The following is an 18,803-nucleotide window of genomic DNA, read 5'->3' on the forward strand; positions in this document are numbered from 1 at the left end:
TATTATTGTCTGTGGGTATTTTTCAAGACGGACATCCATTAGACAGTGTATACCACGATCGAAAAACACCCCTATTTGGGGCAAATCGTTGAACCTAAATTCGTTTTAATTGTCAATAACTAATTATCTAACTCAATTTAATTAGTAAACAGGGTTACATCTGGTGGTTTAAATCAGTACCGAGATTCTAACCAACTGTATATACCATCGAGTAAACATTCTAGAAATAACGCGCGATTTACCGAATTTTGCCCTTACGTAAATTTATATATAGATTATGCACTATTTTGAATGAAGTGAAATTCTAATGATGCTGTAAAAATCTGAAAGACCAATAAAACAATTTGGTATTTATTATTTATTGATTTAATCAATATCCCATTTAAAACTGACGATAAAAATAATAGGCATAACATTAAACGTACCATAAAATCATAACCACAACAAGTGTTTTTTATTATAATTAAAATAATTAACACTATATTAATTTTACTATTTGTAATATGCACTCAAAGTGAAATTATATAGATAAGAGATAATATCTGATGATACTTTAAAAATCTCAAAGACAATTAATTAAAACCGCAAACAATTATTTTCTAATGTATTATTTATTGGTTTAATCAATATCCCATTTAAAACTGACGATAAAAATAATAGGCATAACATTAAACTTATCATAACAAATCTGAAGACTAATGTAAAATTATTGTAAATGAAAATTAGGCCGACATTATATGTGCATTCATAATTGTACATGACTTAATATATGAAATATATTTAAAAAAAATATTATTGTATACTTTTTTGTAGCTCAATCATTTTGAATTTATTTCTCATTAAATGTATTTCTTTCTATTCTATTCTCACAATCATTTTTTGTATTATGTTATTGTTATTAATGTTCTGTATGATTAAGCCTGAACAGTTTCGAAATAACATAATATAGATAGACTAAAGCAATTATAGTGAATTGTATACTTTCTTAAGTACAATTAATATTACAAAAATCCTTTAGGGCCTACTGTAGAATCAACCCAACTAATCTATTATAATACTTTATTTTCATGTCATTAATCAACTCACCTGACAGATTGCAATTAAGCATCTCAAGTTTCACCAGTTTTGGAGTCATAATTATTAAAGAATCCAGTAACGTACCATCAATATTACTGATATCACTACCACTGATATTAATTTCTTCTAATGGTAATTTCACTCCTTTATCAGAACATTCTTTGATCATTTCATTCATTATGTCACCTGATAAATTACAATTATGCATATCGAGTTTCCATAGCTCTGGACACATATTTAATACAGACCCAAGTAAAGTACCATCAATGCTACTGAGATTATTGTCACTTACATTAAGGCATTTTAATGTTAATTGAACTCTATTAGTTAAACACTCTCTGATCATGTCATTCATTATATCACCTGATTGATTAGAATGACACACATCAAGGTTTAATAATCAATAAAGAACCCAGTAAAGTACCATCAAATTTGTTTAACTTATTATCGTTGATATGGAACGTTTTTATTGATAATTCAACTTTTCGATTACAGCACTCTCTAACCATACCATTCATAGCGACACCTGGTAGATTGCAATTCTGCATATATAAGTCAGACAGCTTAGGAGACAAGATCAATAATGAACCCAGTAAAGTACCATCAATTTCATTGAGTTGATTACCACTTATATCAAGATGCTTTAATGATAATTTAAATCTTCTAGTAAAACATTCTTTGATCGTATTATTCATTACAGTTCCTAAAAGATTGCAATTACTCATCTTAACTATTTCAAGCTTAGGAGGCAAAATCAATAAACTACCCAGTAAAGTACCGTCAACTTGGCTGAGATCATTACCACTAATATCAAGACAGTTTAGTGATAATTTTACTTCTATATTAGAGCACGATCTGATTATGCTATTTGTTGCGATACCTGAAAGGTTGCAATTATGCATGTCTAGACTGCGTAGTTTAGGGGACATAACCAATAAAGAAGCTAGTAAAATACCATCGATGTTACTCAAATTATTATCACTAATTTTGAGCGTTTCAAATGCTAGTTTTACTCCCTTATTAAAGCACTCTGTGATCATATCATTTATTACGTCACCGGATAGACTGCAGTTACACATGTCAAGTAACCACAACTCAGGTGACACCATCAATAAAGTACCCAATAGCATACCATCACTGTTGTTTAGATCATTGCCATGGACATTGAGTTGTTTTAGTTGTAATGATATTCCTCTATCGGAACACTCTCTGATCATTTCATTCATTACATCACCTGTTACATTAAGTGTCACTAAGGGACATTTTGTATCAATGCCTAGAATGTGCGAAAGGACCCTTCCATTGCGAAAAACGGATATTTTACTACAAAACGTGTTTAGATTATTGTGAGAATACACTGTAGAATAAAGTGTTTTAATAAGATGTATAAAATGTGTATCTCCGTCCAAATGTACATCCGTAATATGATGTATAAACATTCTTAATGAATTAGATATATCATCAATGTGATGCTTTATTTCTAAGTCCGCCTGAGTCATGTAGCTAACTAGGGCATCTGTCACTGCAACTTCATGTTGCTTTTTAACAAACCTCAAATTACTTGTTAGAGAGCGATATGTGGATAAATTATTAGTAATCCAATTGTTTAGGAATTTATCGGCATTGACACCAAGAAAACAAATTGCAATCTCTCTTGCCATCTTTAAATGATCACTTTCCCTTATTACCTGCCATTCATTACTATCTAATGGTGTAAGTAATCGTCTTACATCTTCTGCGCATTCATCCCCTATACCCTCACATAATTTGCACAAGTAAAATCCAACCAAAGACTCTACTATTAATTTATGAGGAGGCATGTAAATTTCGTCAAAGCTTGATTTTAAACTGGATGCTTCTTCATAAACAAATCCAAGTTTTAAGGCCAGGTCAACCATTTCTGTTTTACCCTTTAAATTCTTTTTGTTTATTGAAAGCTGATTTAATTTCAAGCTTTTGTACATACATTCTCCTAACAAAATCATAGCATTGACATACTCGGTTGGAGCGTTTTCAAATTTAGATATCTTTCGATATTTTTCTTGTTGTTTGTTGTACTGATTAAAAAAACAGCGAAAGATTTCATAAAAAAGGTCAGCTTTATCTTGAGGAAGATTTTGCTTTTCTTCCCACATAATACAAACAGAGAGGAGTAACATTGGGTTTTTGCACAATGAGAGTATCTCTGGATGTTCACGATAGAAATAAAACTTGTCAACTTGCAATTCATTTCTGAGGGATATTCCCAATTCAGGTTTTCTAAAATGCTTAAAGTGTTTGTCAATGTACTTCCCTATTCTCTCCTCATTAAATCCATTAACTCGCACATGTACATTACACTCTGTAATGAATTCATCTATGTTTTCTGATCTAGATGTAAGTATGACAGTACTTCTTTCAAATTCGTTGTTTTTAAACAGATTAATTATGCTTCTATTATTCAATATCAATTCATCTAACCCATCAATCAACAATACTATTTTATCGTCATGATTTATTATGAATGTTTTGATTAATTTTATATCTTCTGGAAGGTTAGTTCGTAAACCAAAATCTTTTATATCCAATTGCTTTTCAATAAGATCTAAGATACCATCACCTTTATTTAAATCTCTTACATTCAAAAGAAATACTATTTTACCTTCAAAGACTCTAATTGATTGGCAAGTACTCCAGTTAAATGCTAAGTGCCTTAAAATGGTCGTTTTACCAATACCCCCTTCGCCATCCATAAGTACCTTACATGCAGGTATGGATTCGATAAGATCTAACACATCTTCACATGTTATCGGGTCTTCGGTCCTTTTCTCATTTTCCTTGAGTAGTTGAAGATCAGTGAAAAGGTCAGAGATATCAACTTTGTATTTCGTGTTCATTGTTGCTGGTGTAAATCTGCTTGCACTGCGGCACAATTTCTGTTGTCTTCTAAGTAAATAACTTTCTATCTTTTCTACAAGAATTGAAGGCAATTAATAGAACCCATCATTGATAATTTATTAAGTGTAATCGATTGTTTGCTCAAAATTCTTTTTCTCTCGCAAAATAATATATCGATGAGGAATTGAGAGATATCAAAACAATAATATTTTAAACAGAACTGGTATTCTAATTGTATTATACTTTTAACAATATTGCGATAGTGTACAGTACTAAAATTAAACATGCATTAAGTGCATGCAGTATATGACAACCCTTTGTAAATTGTCCACAAACATACCTTGGCTGTGATGTTGTAAGCCTTTTGCTGGTGATAACAAAATATCTGGGGAAAAAATAGAAATAACAAATTAGATATATACTTCAAACCTGTGTAATAATTATCTTTTGCTGCAGTGTGAGTGTTCGGTATATATTTCAATCTGGAATCTTGATTTTGCTTCGTCGTATGCATATTTACCAATGGCTTACAGTTTTTTTTATTTGAATTTTTCAATTGATTTTTACTTCCTGAACTTTTTTGACTTTTATATTTATTCCAATTTATTATACATTATGATTTATTGTAGTTGTTATTATTTCTTCGTCAGACAAAAAGTAAATTGTGTAAGAAATAATGTGTTTATTTGAAAGGCAAATATTTATTTTTATTTGATGATATGTCTAGAAGCCTACTACTGCCTAATGTTGAAAATATCATTGATTATTATTTTTTTTATTTGTGCACAATCCATTGACAAGACAAAACAAAGTTTGAATATCTTTTCATCAAAAAAATAATTCATTCAAAAATAAATATATATACCTTGCTCAAGAAGATTGCCAAGAAGCTTATGACATAAGTCATCTTCCCAACCATTGAACACTGGTAATGTTCCCAAAAAAGGAGGTATCACAGCATCTTCTGTAACCTTTACAGGAATCAGTTTACCCTGGTCTAGGGTGTTGTCATCCAACATTCTCTGTATAGCCGTGGCCGATACATACTTGAGCTTGTCGGCTACTGTATCAGATGTAAAACCTACTACAACTTTCTTGCATCGCTGCACTGGTTCAATCAAATTTGTTATTGTGAATTTACCAAGTTGCCAGTCCTTTCTACTTATACATTTAACTTCTGGATTCACCGTTTTTAAACCTTGCAACACTTTGTTTTCCCACTTTACATCATCACTTATGATGTAGAAATCATTTTCTGTAAATAAACAAACATTGATTAAGGGTCATGGCCATTCCTAGTACTCCATCTCCTGGATTTTTTTTGTTGGATTTTTTTAAACAGGATATTGTGATATAATGATTGTGGTTGGAAGAACCTAGCAAATCTGAGATTATAAACAGTTTGCTCTAAGTGTGAAACAGTTTTACGTATACAATAACCACTTTAGTGAAATTAAAGTAAAATTAGTAAAAAGACAAATATTTTGGCACATATGGCGTATCATACGTATAATACCTGAGCTCACAATTTCAACACAAATCAAAACGCCGACTGGTGGACCAACATAAAAAATACAATAACTACAGACTTGAGGCAAGTTTAATAGCCACCTACATAGCGATTACTGACCTTGACAGATGCACATGAATCGTTGGCACTTTATGTCACCATTTAGTCCTACCCTATACCGTATTACTGCGAGATAACATTTTCATCAAAAACGAATTCAGTAAGAATAAAAAATATGTAGTTTTACCTAATTTACTAGCCATATTTTAGTTATTTTCGGTTACTCTTCTAGCGTCCCATACCTGAAACCAAATAATACGGTATTGAAATTTAAACACCATAATAACCATGAAAATAAACCAAAAAAAATAACATTATATCATAGAGAAGTCTATGGTTATACATAACATCATTGATTTTTAATTGTGCAATAGGATAAACAAAATAATATTCATATATCACAATTGAAAGCACATGATGTTATGTTTAAACAATTGGATATTTAAATTGTTGTTAAAACCTATACAATTGAATGCTGTAAACCAGGTGATTGATATTGCAGCAAGATTTGTTGAAGCATGAGTTTAAAGTGTTATGCCAGTGAAGCATGATGAAAGAGGTGTGAGAAGTTTTTGGTATTGGAGAAGATCTCAAACATGGCGCCGCGCGTGTAAAGAGAAGACCAATACTGACTGACGACTCTGCAATAACCACATTCCCGAGGGAAAGATCTATTGTACAAGATACAGATTAAAATGTCTCCTTGCCTCTCAACCTGTAAGCTGCATTCTCTACATAAATTCTAAGCTAAACTATAGGCCAAAGTAAATACATAATAATATTACGTTAAAATTCCGGCGCTACTGCAGTTTAGCACCACACTATTATATCTTCGATTTCTCACCTAAATTGTTTCTCACACCCACATCAATCAATTGATTATGTAACATGTTCACATGATTTAGCAACCGTTAAATTACCTTTATCACAACAAAAAATGCCTTTCAAAACAGTTCCTTTTCCCTCGAATACTTCGATTGAACTAGGGCCATTTTAGAATCAGAAAATTGCCAGAAATCAATGTATGTTTTATTGTTTATTATCTGTTTTTATTTTTAAATTATAGAGGTAAGAGTGGTTTTATAAAAAACCAGCTGTACATATCAAAATGGCGAAGATATGTCTGTACATATAACATTTTTAAATTTTAAAAACAATGCAATGCCTCTTAACTTTACTAAAGGTAAGAATGCTGTTCATGCATAGTTTTAAAAATCATAAACCCTATTTCATTTCATTTCATTTCATAGTAACATTTATTTCCTTCATAATATACAAAATAAATAATATAATACAGAATTCATGACGAGAAGAAAGATAGTTAAAACAATACAATTTTTTTTTTTTTCTCATCTTTAAAATGAATAAAACAATATTATGAAGGAGGCACAATTTCTAAAAAGCAAAAGCTTGTGTTGAAAGTGCCTGAACAAAACAAAAAGTAACTAAAATCAAATTTCAATTTCAATATGTAAAACATATCTAAAATTGTCTATCATCATAGCAAATATTGCTGTCACACTGTATTAAAAAATTGAAATTGATTTGTTTTAGTGAATGAATGTATTGAATAGTGACCGAGATAATTTTCTTTGATACAGTAGGCCCTATTAATATGGCGCGAGTTTTTAATAATAATAATAATGAAATATAAATGTAACCTCTATTACGCCAGCTGAAAAAAAGTTGTTGCCTTTCAAAACTAACAATACAATTTTTTTTCTAAATACTGTATATGTGTAATCGGATTTAATAACACTACCCTCTATAGTTTCTACATTTTTGGGGGAAAATGAAGCATACATTCTGGTAATTGTTGGCAGTTGACATCGTTTAAAATGTTTTTAAACGTATTGTTATTTAAAAATAAATTACTTCGTAAGTGATCGAATCGTATAGACATGTTACATAATATCATGTTGTGAGTGTGAAAAAGGAAGATTTAGGTGAGAAATCGAAGATATAACTAAGCGGGGCTAAATCTAATTCTTAAAGAAATTGTACCGTTTGACCTAGGCCTAGGCCTATGAACTAATAGTTCAATGCCGTCGAGTCGAGTAAAAGTAATAATTGAGTTTAGTCGAATTGATCACAATGCGCCTATTATACCTACCTCTGATACGAAATTCACCATGTATATAGTCAACATAGGAAGGCTGCAGGTACAACTAGTTGTGCACAATTCAATCTTATCCAGAAATGGCAGGAATAAATAGGCGTATGGTGGTAACTTTAGTGCAAAAGCCGTGTGGTGCTGCACTACTTACGCCGTCTGTTACAATGAAACAAACTACTGTCTGCAAAGATTGTATAGCGGCGCTATACAATCTTTGCTGTCTGCTGTTTTAGTTCCTGTTACGTTTCAATAGGGAGGCTCGATCGATTATGCAAATGACATGAAGGTCTCACCACCATCCGTTCGATACAAATCAATGTATATCTCGTGGATGTGTAATTCATATCATGCTCAGTGAAATCAGGGAAGAGTTAAATTACAATTATAATTGTAATTACAATTAAGATTACAATTACAATTTTGTTTGTCTGAAATTTAAATTTGTTTAGTTTCACTTTCAAAAGAATTACCAAAATAGACAATGACGGCATCAATACTTGATCTGAGTAATTGATTCTCGAAATAGACTCCAGTACGCCTGCACCAATAATAAACATTGCATACTCCGGACGTAATTGTACTTGAAGTAAGCCTACATTTGAGAATATTCGGGTGGGATTCGAATCCACCTTAAGATCACAAGCCTATCATTAATCATAACAATTGATATTGCACTCAAAACTGTACGGTAAATTATAAACTAAACAAATTTAAATTTCAGACAAACAAAATTGTAATTGTAATTTTAATTGTAATTACAATTATAATTGTAATTTAACTCTTCCCTGATTTCACTGAGCATGATATGAATTACACATCCACGAGATATACATTGATTTGTATCGAACGGAATTTTGGAGAAAAAAAAATCCTCTGAATTACTTTTATGCAATACATTTTTATTTCGATTAGGTAAAGAAAGAAATACTTGTCACCTAATCTACTTGAGAACAATGTAAGTCTAATTCAGAATTAATCTAAAAATTTGAAAACGCTATCAGGAAAACGAAATAACATACATACTCATTTTAAAGGGTAGTTCCGATTACAAAGTTCCTATTTTTAAAAAACTGGCAACAAGTAAACTTTGATCATAACTACAGAAAGAGCATCGTGAAATAAGTTCGGTTTTAAGAAAAAAAATGTGTGGTTACAGGCGTTTTTGTTAATGCTATAGGTAAGGGAAGAAATTTACAAAATTTTACTGTAATATATGCAAATTTGAGGACATTTTCTTCCTTTTTTGAGGACAAAGTATATAAATCAAAGGAACAATCACTTTTACACAATGCTATCTTTATTTTAAATTGTTATCTGGTTAGGGTAATTGAAAATCAGTAAAAATACATTTTGTAACATTATGAAAAAGTCCCAAACTTTTTATGATAGGCCTATACGATAGTCTTTCTGCATTAACGAAAAATACGGTAATTGACGAAAAATAAGTGGATTATTATCAATGTTGTTGCAAATATTTACAATAAACAATAGAAACTTTTTAAACCGGAACTACCCTTTACATCGGAAAAACTAAAGCCTTGGCTATAATGTAATTATAACAAAGAATAGTTCACAAACTGATTTAAAAATAGCAGCTCGCTTTTCATTGCGTAAAATAGAAGAAACAATTGAAAGGAGTTATTGTAATAAATACAACACTATCTTTTGCTTTAACTATGGGTTTTCGTCAATGTTTTCCTTTATCCAATTGATGTAATTCGAAACTTTGGTGTACACTCCAGGGAAATTTGGAGTAGCACATCCGTAACCCCAACTGGTGATTCCCACCAGATACCAATATTCCTTGTTATCTTCCTTGAGAGAAGTGCACACGAGAGGTCCACCAGAATCACCCTGTGTAAACAAAGGAAAACATATTGATTATTACGTACCCGTAATCAAAAGAAATATGGCAAAATAAAACATACGTGTACGTTAGCATTGTGCTAATTGTGACAGTGCCAATAGGAAGTGCAAATAGGCAGTTCCAATAGGACCATAAAAGCCTGCTGTCAACATGTGTCACCGTTATCAATATTCGTACGCCAGTGGTGATGACGTTGCCATTGTAGACGGTGTTAATATTTTTAATTTTTAAATTTTCATTTCCCAACTTACTTGACAAGTGTCTACGCCACCGGCTAAGTACCCAGCGCAGATCATGTTGTCGGTTATGTCGCTGCCGTAGGAATCAATACAATCCTTCTGGTCGACTATTGGTACTTCTGCTTCCTGAAGAATCTCTGCCACATTTCCTCCGACTGTAAAAAAAAAGGTTAAAATATTTACCAAAAAAAAATGACGGTAAACTACTCTGTGTGTACCCATGTACCACAACATTGAAAAGCCTATAACTTTGCACATTTTCGAACATTTCCTTCTTTGATTCAACTTCATTAATACGTTACTAAAGAACACCAGCAGGCCTACACAATTTACAATTCCTTACATTCGGTTTTTCCCCAACCAGTAATGACACAGGATGACGTTGGATCGAATATCCGATTACCAGAATAATCAAGACAAGCTGTGTTGATGACATCAGAATCGGTTGGCACATCTTCCTCCAGAACCATCAGTGCTATGTCGTTGTCATTTGTCAAAGAGTTGTAGTCGGGGTGAATGATAATCTTGCTTACTTCTGCGCCATGTTCTCCATTTCCCTTAAATACTCTCTTTCTAAGCCGATTTTTACCGAGGTTTACTCTCCATGGCTTTGGATTTTCGCTGAAAAATAATGAAAACGACTATAATGGCTTAATATCATAGTACTATCTACTATGATATTAATTTAGTTGTTGCGGCAGAAATAATGAACAATGCATGAGATTAGAGTCGACCTATTTTCTAAATATAATTGAACCTAGCCCTCTAAATAATCAACTAGCCAAAAAACATCAAAGATGGCTTGCAGAAAACTTTATATATATAGGCCTACCTACATACATAGGCCTACATACATACATAGGCCTACATATGGGATGCTCTTTTTCTATTGTATAGCTTACAGTGCTTGAGTCAATAAAGCATACTATATTTTCATTAATATTTGTTTTCGATGTTTAAAGATGTATTGTCCCCTAAAAACATGAAAAATGAAGATTAATTAAATCAGACTTTGAATAGGTTATTTTGTAGTTTAATAAAGTTAATCACTTCCGTAAAAAAATATTATAAAATGAAAAAATAAATGGTTAAATTCAACCGAAAATCCATTGGCTGGCAGCCCATTCAATTTTTTTTTCGATCTAATTTTTGGATAAAGTGGATAACTATTATATGACATGAAAATGGTATATTCTACAACAAAAATTTTAATATTTATTTTTTCAGGGGGACAATACATCTTTAATGGCTTTGGCTTGCCTGATTTCTAATTTTAAAATAATAGATGGATAGTCAATCAGAACCATACAATCCACAAGGGACCAGGTTTTGTAAATATCTTAGGAACAGTGAACCCAGTATATAAATATATAACAGTTAAGCTTACATACCTCCTAAAACAATGTGCTGCCGAAATAACGTATTTTCTACCAATCAACGTTCCTCCACAAGTGAAAAACTTCTTGTTGTAGAGCATAGCCTGCCAGGGCCATCTACCAACGGCTGCATCTTCACCGCCAACAATGCGAGATGACGGCGGTTCCTGTTCTTTACTTGTGCCACATCCTTCGGCTGTGAACATAATTGATAGAATAGCAATTACTGCAGACCAAAGCTAGCCTAAAGAGTTCATTACAAAGAGATTTAAAGGTTTAGCTGTAAACATAATTGATATAATAACAATTACTGCAGACCAAGCTAGCCTAAAGAGTTCATTACAAAAAGATTCAAAGGCACATTTGTTTAATAACGCTAACGATTTTGTTGTGCATTCTTGTGGAACAAAAGGGGTCATTGGTTCTTAAAAAGGTAATATTTGGAGGGAAACCGTTCAACTCACTTGTTACTCAAGACCACGACGCCCAGTGGTTACAGAATGATTGTACAGATTATTGTATCCTTCTTTCTATTTGATACGTTAAAACCACCAGTAACATAAGTTGTCTTTAAAATAGAACCCAACATCTGACATTAACACTTACTTCCCTCCGGATTGCACGTAAGCTTCGAACAAGCCTCCACTTGAGTGTCTTTTCCGTCACAGCCTGTCGCACTGCTGCAAGAACACATCCTGGTTCTTTTACGAACGCCAGCATTGGTACAGTTGGTATTACACTCAGACCAAGATGACCACTCACCCCAAAAACATTTGTCTGAACAAAGAGAAGTGAGATTATACTTCAAAAAAACTATTCTAACCTTTTTTTTTATTTCTGTCACCCACTGAATTTCAACCTAGTTGTGATGGATTCCTATTTGTTTTTCTTGACCTCTTCTTTATTGTTTTATTTTTATAAATGATGAAATGATACCAATTTTAGCGTTTTGTAATAATTATGTTTTAAAATATTTTTTAAAAGCATGTCTATAAACATATATTTTTTAATATATAAATATAAACCTTGAACGTTAATTGTTACCTGGACAATATTCTTCATCGCTATTGTCGCCACAGGTATCATAACCGTCACATAGAAAGCGAGGTTGGATACAGTGACCATTAGAACATTCGAATAAGTTAAAAAGCTGACACAATAGGCCTAATTATAAAAAAATAATAATAATCATTACAACAATAATATATTTTTTAAATTTTGAAAACAACAAAAACTAAATAAATTTTACTTGAAATACACATTTGCGATTGAAACCCAAAATCTATAAGATTATAAAAATTGCTGTTAAATAATTATTGTTGGACATATAATTTAAGTTATAATATAAGCAATTTTAACCCCACGCCTACTTGACCAGAATACTGTATCTCCACATAACGACAAAATTTGCCCATCACGGAATATTTGGTAATACAGCATCCTATTTGTATCACATGTGGTGCCTTTATTATGCAATGTTAAGAGTTAGGTTGTATATGATACTAGGAGACATGTGAAGCAGAAAATCTACATAAAGTATTGAGAAGCTTGATTCCTACTGGCCGCCGCAACGTAATCACGAACTGTCGCTTGTGATTGCGTAGCATGCGTTGCGTCCAAGTGGAAACCAAGAAAACTCAAATCTCAGACGTAAATGATTTAAGCCTGTTTTCCTGTCGATCGTTAAGTTGCGTTGTGTTTAAAATCGTTAACGATTAACAGGAAAAAGGGGTAAAAATCAACGTTAAAAAACGTTACAATCTGCAATCGTTACTTACCATTGAAATGGTCATCTTCGATAGCACTGCTTTTGAAAATCAAGAGAAGAAATAACAATTTAGATTTTAGACCGCTCATCGTGTCACTCGACGCTTGGAAAGCTACTATCAATACACAAGGCGTTCTACGCCCTATCATCTTCAGTCCTACTTTATATATCACTTACTTTTTTCAATTTATTTCCTTAACAGATTTTTCCTGAATTTGGATCCAATCAAAATTGATCATAATACTGCAGAATGAAGCAATAATCTTAAAAGGCGCGTCCTTCCTGGTAATTAAATAATATTTTAAAAAACTAAAATTCTGTGGTAAAATGTGGAAATAGACAAACAAAATCAAAAGGAGTGCCACAATCTTAAATGATAATAAGACACTAGCTATACAGTAGACGAGAAAAGACCCATAAGAACAATTTTAAATTGTCTCTGTAAGTTTATTGTAAAAAGAGCGTCTATCTCGCTTACGTGTTTAACTTTCTTCCAAATTGTAATATGTTCTTGCTCAGACAATTATCTTTCAACATTGCCATCTTCATGTTTCATTTTGATGACGTCATTATGTCAATAATTAGACTATACGTGGGTGCCGTTATTCACATATTAATTTATGAATATCTAAAGCTCCGTCTATACTATCAAACTTTATGTGACAACAAATGTGACGAGCCCATATATGGATGTCATATCACTGCCATATTTAAGCATATCACTACCATATTTGGGACCATCACACTTTTTTTGTCAAACTAGGTTGATAGTGTAGACAGAGCTTAACAAATATTATATCTGAAACTCATGTCTGTAGCTAAATAATGTAAATTGCCTAATGGGTATTTGTTGATATCCAGGAGGAATAAAAATAAATTTGTTAAAACATCAAAATAACTTTACAAGGAGTGTCTTTCTTCCGGTTACTGTTATCAATAATTAACGTTTATTATTTCATCGAAACGTAGTATAATGTGGTTTATTGTGGAATTGATAGAATAGATTACATTTGATCAACATCTAAAGAAACAAAAGGTGTGCCACAATCAGAACAGAGTAAAAAATAAAACTAGTAATTAATACGGAAATTCATCTACAAAAAAAGATGCATTATTAAAATCATAATTTAGATTTAAATCTTTCAAATTTTTTGTTTTAATATTATGGGTTTTCGTCAATTTTTTCCATTATCCAATCAATGTAATTTGAAACTTTGGTGTACACTCCGGGGTAGTTAGCAGCAGCACATCCGTAACCCCAACTGGTGACCCCCACCAGATACCAATGTTCCTTGTTATCTTCATTGAGAGACGAGCACACGAGAGGTCCACCGGAATCACCCTGTGTAAACAAAGGAAAAACAAAACACATTCCAAATAATACGTAAAGTAGATATGGATGTTATTTTACCAATGTATGTTTATCAATAATGCTATGCTGATGATTTGGTTGTGTTAGCTCCCTCTGCCTCAGGCCTTCAAAAACTGGTTAACACGTGTGTGGGTTTTGCTTCTCAGCATGATATTATTTATAATAATAAAAAGTCTAACTGTATGCTGTTTTGTCCCACTATTCGTAGAATCTATGGAGCTTCTAAAACAGTATAATTTTATGAATATTTGAGGATTTCGACTTACCGATTTCTTACAAGAATAATGAAAAGCGAAAACAGAATGGTAATTTGTATATATAAATATTTGTTGATGGATTCAAACATGTACTACAAATGGAGAGAGGCATTATATACCAATAGATAAAAGTTTTGGTCCTCTCTCCTCTGGGCTACGTTAACGTTGTCTTTGTTGTATGCCAAATATCTGATGTCCTGTACAAAACAGTCATTACTTGTAACTATTTTCCAATACCAAACTTACTTGACAAGAGTCTACGCCACCGGCTAAGTACCCAGCGCAAATCATGTTGTCTGTTATGTCGCTGCCGTAGGAATCAATACAATCATTCTGGTCGACTATTGGTACTTCTGCTTCCTGAAGAATCTCTGCCACATTTCCTCCGACTGTAAACAAATGTTTATACTATTATTTTAAACACAATCGAGATGCTATTCGATATCACCCATTGAACAACGTAGGCTTAATTGTTGAATTGGGAGAATCTTTGACCAGATATTCTCTATTCAACTCACAAACATTTTATAATAAGAAACTCCGCCAAGAGTGAAAAAAGAGGAAAGGGATCACAAGAATCGTTTTGACGTTGGCCTATTATTAAAATAAAAGTGGTCCAGAAATGGTATCTTGGTCCTGATTTCCTCCAAAATTGAATGAAGTTTTCCGTGACCACATTATCTATCTATGGTTTAAATTTGATAATGATCGTTCCTAAGTTTTTACGTTATTCTGCTAACAGACCAACGCACGAACCTCAAATATAACCTCCTGGGCTAGGCGGAGGTAATACCAATCAGTAGAGCAGGGCATAACTTTATCTTCTGCAGCTAACTCAAATAACGTTGCTAAAGAACAGCAAATAAATGGTTTCTTACATTCGGTAGTTCCCCAACCAGTAATGACACAGGATGACGTTGGATCGAATATCCGATTACCAGAATAATCAAGACAAGCTGTGTTGATGACATCAGAATCGGTTGGCACATCTTCCTCCAGGACCATCAGTGCTATGTCGTTGTCACTTGTCCCAGAGTCATATTCAGCGTGGATTATAATCTTGCTTACTTTTGCGCCATGTTCTCCATTTCCCGTATCTACGCTCTTTCCAAGCCGATTTTTACCTAGGTTTACCTTCCATGGCTGCGCATTGTTGCTAAAAGAAATAAACAGTTTCTAATTGCTTCTCTTTGGAACCAACGCCGGCATAAACACCTCCTATATTAGTAAATATCTTGGAACCTTACAAGACCAAATATACCTAACTACTGTACATACTTTTCAAAACAATGGGCCGCTGAAATAACGTATTTTCTACCAATCAAAGTTCCTCCACAAGTGAAAGAATTCCTATTGTAGAGCATAGCCTGCCAGGGCCAGGTGCCATCGTCTGCGTCTTCGCCGCCAACAATGCGAGACGACCGCTGAAGATTTTTACGTGTACCGTGTTATGCGCGATTTGAACGATTTGCGCAATTTGAAATTGCGCAAAAAAAATCCTTGCGCAATTTGAATTGAAACATGTGTTTCAAATTGCGCAAGCAACGTATTAAATTGCGCAAGTAATCTGCAAATTGCGCAAGGTTTTTCGACAGATTGTGAAATCATGCACACCCATATTTTTATAGTAATTTCTAAGAATGATTCAAAATTAAAGATAAATATCGCATTTCCTTATTTTAGTAGTGCAAATATTGTTATAAGTTAGCATACCGTCGAAGAACCGACGAAGGAAAACGAAGCGGTGGTGTTCCACCAGGCGGGCGCGGCGCGGGCGGCCGGCTATACTACTCTAGCCTAGCTAGGGTCTGGACTACTGATACTGACTAGGTTACATGGCCTAGCTTAAACTAATATTAAAAACTTAAAAAGTGAGTATTAAACATTATCTTCATTGAAATGGTCTTATTTATATAATAAAATACTAAATTTTAAACTCCTCTGCCTAGGCCTAGCCTAGCCATGTATGGGAAAATTTACAGTTCGTTTTCAAATTGCGCAAAGGTGTCATATTGCGCAAGAACTATCTTGCGCAATTTACAAATTGTGCAGCGCAATTTAAAATTGCGCAAAGATTTTCTTGCGCAATTTGAAATTGCGCAAGTTGATTGCGCAATTTGAAATTGCGCAAAAAAATCCTTGCGCAATTTAAAATTGCGCAAGAATTCTTTGCGCAATTTCAAATTGCGCAAGGATTTTTTTGCGCAATTTCAAATTGCGCAAATCGTTCAAATCGCGCATAACATACCGCATCCTTCAGCTGTGAACAAAATTGATTGTAAAATAACCTTATACTATTTTACCGACGAGTTCGTTACAAAGAAAGATGGTTTTACAGTCTTCAAAAGCAATAACATTACAGTTGATATTATATTGGTATTTATGTTAACATTTGGATTTGTGTCTGTGGTCCAAAGTAGATCAAATCTACTTAAAGCTAGAAGTGGTTCCCACTTGGACGGCCGCAGCACAAGGACGTTGCAAGCGCAATGCAAGGACGTCGTAGTGTCTGTGTTCCAAAGTAGATCAAATCTACTTAAAGCTAGAAGTTGTTCCCACTTGGACGGCCGCAGCACAAAGACGTCGCAAGCACAATGCAAGGACGTCGCAAGCGCAATGCAAGGGCGTCCTAGGAACAATGATGACCCATGGCATCATGATTGGTCAATGGCTTTACATCGTGTCTAAGTGGGAACCGATCTTAAAGGCCAGATAAAGCCCATACTATGTCTGAAATGCAGGCATGCATCTGAAACTAATATACCATTACTTTCTATATCTTTACGAAGTGGTCTTCAATAGTAACCAAACTGTTAGTAATTCCATAGCACTTACTTCCTTCCGGATTGCACGTAAGCTTCAAACAAGCCTCCACTTGAGTGTCTTCTCCGTCACAGCCTGTCGCACTGCTGCAAGAACACATCCTGGTTCTCTCGCGGATACCAGCATTGTTACAGTTGGTATTACACTCAGACCAAGAGGACCACTCACCCCAAGAACATTCTTCTAAACAAACAAATAAATAGTAGGCCTAAGTCATTATGATGTCCCTGTCACAGCCTCTCTCTGACGTATGTGTACGCAGAGTACGCTAAAGTACGTGTGACCAGAGCCATTGGTGACGAAAGTACCTAGTGCACTTCACAGTTGTTTTATGCAGTTGGAGAATTTGATGTGCTTTTGAATGTTGTTACAAACCTAGATTTAACTGCAGTTTGTTGATCTGTCCTACACCAGGTGTCAAAGGTCACTAGAGCAAACAAATTATTTATTACCAAATGCAGGTGTAAACGTACCGCAATTTTGTTCATCACTATTATCGTCACAATCGTTGTAATCATTACACACCAACTTGTCCTCTATGCATTTACCGTTGTCACAGGCAAACTCACTGTCACTACATGATGGTGACGACGACGATGACGACGACGATGATGACGACGATGATGATGATGATGATGATGATGATGATGATGATGATGAAGATGATGATGACAAATGTGCAACTGATGATAATTGAAGTGATGAGAAGGTATATGGAAACCATGATGGTATTGAGAATGATGATGGTGGTATAAATGATGATGATGATGATGACGATGAAAAACGTTTAACTGATGATGATGATGATGATGATGATGGCAGTGATGAAAAGGTATATGGAAACCATGATGTTAGTGAGAATGATGATGGTGGTATAAATGATGGGAAAGATGACGAAAATGGTAAACTGGCTGATGACGATGCTGTATATATAAAAAATAATATATATTAATATATAATATAAGATAAAGATAGTAATGATGACGATAAACTATTGCGAAAGTTTATTGTTACCTGCACAATTTTTTTCATCGCTGTTATCACCACAGTCATCATAATCATCACACTCCCAGTAAAATGGAATACAGTTACCATTGGCACAGACAAAGTCATAGTCAGTACAGGCTGCAAGATATTCAAGATTAAGAATTTACTGTCTCATAATTATAATCACAACAATAATGCATAATACGTTTTAAAGAGAGTATGATATGGTTACAATGATGATTATATTTATTTATTACCTGCACAGTTTTGTTCATCGCTGTCGTCGCCACAGTCATCATAATTATCACACTCCCAGTAATGTGGAATGCAGTCACCATTAGAACAGGTAAACTCATGGTTACTACACCCTGATTATTATTCAAACCAGATTACAAAAACAGGTTAGTGTAAAGAAAAGTAGGCCTAGTTACTGCAGTAACTACAGTAGAGTAATTTTAACATGGTACTTTAGAC

At 33.6% G+C, this 18,803-nt stretch overlaps 3 protein-coding genes across 5 annotated transcripts; all 3 read right to left on the bottom strand.

Annotated features, from left to right (window-relative positions):
- Nucleotides 1-618: 618 nt before the first annotated feature.
- Nucleotides 619-7,780, bottom strand: LOC140045817 (uncharacterized). Of its 2 annotated transcripts, XM_072090565.1 has the most exons (5): nt 7,638-7,780; nt 5,712-5,766; nt 4,820-5,209; nt 4,295-4,339; nt 619-4,027 (listed from the first exon to the last, which is right to left on the bottom strand). In XM_072090565.1, the coding sequence occupies exons 2-5, from the start codon at nt 5,725-5,727 to the stop codon at nt 1,464-1,466; spliced, it is 3,015 nt and encodes a 1,004-aa protein (XP_071946666.1). In that variant the 5' UTR covers nt 5,728-5,766; nt 7,638-7,780; the 3' UTR covers nt 619-1,463. The 2 variants fall into 2 exon arrangements, with proteins under 2 accessions (XP_071946666.1, XP_071946667.1); XM_072090566.1 differs by lacking the exon at nt 7,638-7,780 and having other exon boundaries at nt 5,585-5,741.
- A 526-nt stretch (nt 7,781-8,306) lies between these two features.
- On the bottom strand, nt 8,307-13,028 carry LOC140053841 (trypsin-like). Of its 2 annotated transcripts, XM_072098537.1 has the most exons (7): nt 12,901-13,028; nt 12,167-12,286; nt 11,729-11,899; nt 11,138-11,318; nt 10,090-10,367; nt 9,759-9,901; nt 8,309-9,494 (listed from the first exon to the last, which is right to left on the bottom strand). In XM_072098537.1, exons 1-7 carry the CDS (start codon nt 12,977-12,979, stop codon nt 9,315-9,317), a joined length of 1,152 nt encoding a protein of 383 aa, XP_071954638.1. In that variant the 5' UTR covers nt 12,980-13,028; the 3' UTR covers nt 8,309-9,314. The 2 variants fall into 2 exon arrangements, with proteins under 2 accessions (XP_071954649.1, XP_071954638.1); XM_072098548.1 differs by lacking the exon at nt 12,167-12,286 and having other exon boundaries at nt 8,307-9,494; nt 12,901-13,000.
- A 1,015-nt stretch (nt 13,029-14,043) lies between these two features.
- On the bottom strand, nt 14,044-17,856 carry LOC140053851 (transmembrane protease serine 11C-like). Its single transcript, XM_072098575.1, has 7 exons — nt 17,816-17,856; nt 17,355-17,525; nt 16,765-16,779; nt 15,798-15,960; nt 15,398-15,675; nt 14,766-14,908; nt 14,044-14,232 (listed from the first exon to the last, which is right to left on the bottom strand). The coding sequence occupies exons 2-7, from the start codon at nt 17,440-17,442 to the stop codon at nt 14,053-14,055; spliced, it is 867 nt and encodes a 288-aa protein (XP_071954676.1). The 5' UTR covers nt 17,443-17,525; nt 17,816-17,856; the 3' UTR covers nt 14,044-14,052.
- Nucleotides 17,857-18,803: the final 947 nt, after the last annotated feature.

Source organism: Antedon mediterranea, chromosome 1 (assembly GCF_964355755.1).
Source record: "Antedon mediterranea chromosome 1, ecAntMedi1.1, whole genome shotgun sequence".
Taxonomy (NCBI): domain Eukaryota; kingdom Metazoa; phylum Echinodermata; class Crinoidea; order Comatulida; family Antedonidae; genus Antedon; species Antedon mediterranea.

What these genes read in the sequence shown, in the direction of transcription:
- LOC140045817 (XM_072090565.1), bottom strand. An exon ending in TGGCAATCTTCTTGAGCAAG is followed by an intron (nt 4,340 to 4,819) that starts GTATATATATTT and finishes TTTTTTCCCCAG; the next exon opens with ATATTTTGTTATCACCAGCA. An exon ending in CTTACAACATCACAGCCAAG is followed by an intron (nt 4,028 to 4,294) that starts GTATGTTTGTGG and finishes CAATTCTTGTAG; the next exon opens with AAAAGATAGAAAGTTATTTA.
- LOC140053841 (XM_072098537.1), bottom strand. Translation starts at nt 12,979, where the DNA reads ATGAGCGGTCTAAAATCTAAATTGTTATTTCTTCTCTTGATTTTCAAA. An exon ending in TACGTGCAATCCGGAGGGAA is followed by an intron (nt 11,319 to 11,728) that starts GTAAGTGTTAAT and finishes TTATGTTCACAG; the next exon opens with CCGAAGGATGTGGCACAAGT. An exon ending in TGGTTGGGGAAAAACCGAAT is followed by an intron (nt 9,902 to 10,089) that starts GTAAGGAATTGT and finishes TTTTTTTTACAG; the next exon opens with TCGGAGGAAATGTGGCAGAG.
- LOC140053851 (XM_072098575.1), bottom strand. Translation starts at nt 17,442, where the DNA reads ATGTGTTCTTGCAGCAGTGCGACAGGCTGTGACGGAGAAGACACTCAA. An exon ending in GCGGCCCATTGTTTTGAAAA is followed by an intron (nt 15,676 to 15,797) that starts GTATGTACAGTA and finishes TATTTCTTTTAG; the next exon opens with CAACAATGCGCAGCCATGGA. An exon ending in TGGTTGGGGAACTACCGAAT is followed by an intron (nt 14,909 to 15,397) that starts GTAAGAAACCAT and finishes ATTTGTTTACAG; the next exon opens with TCGGAGGAAATGTGGCAGAG.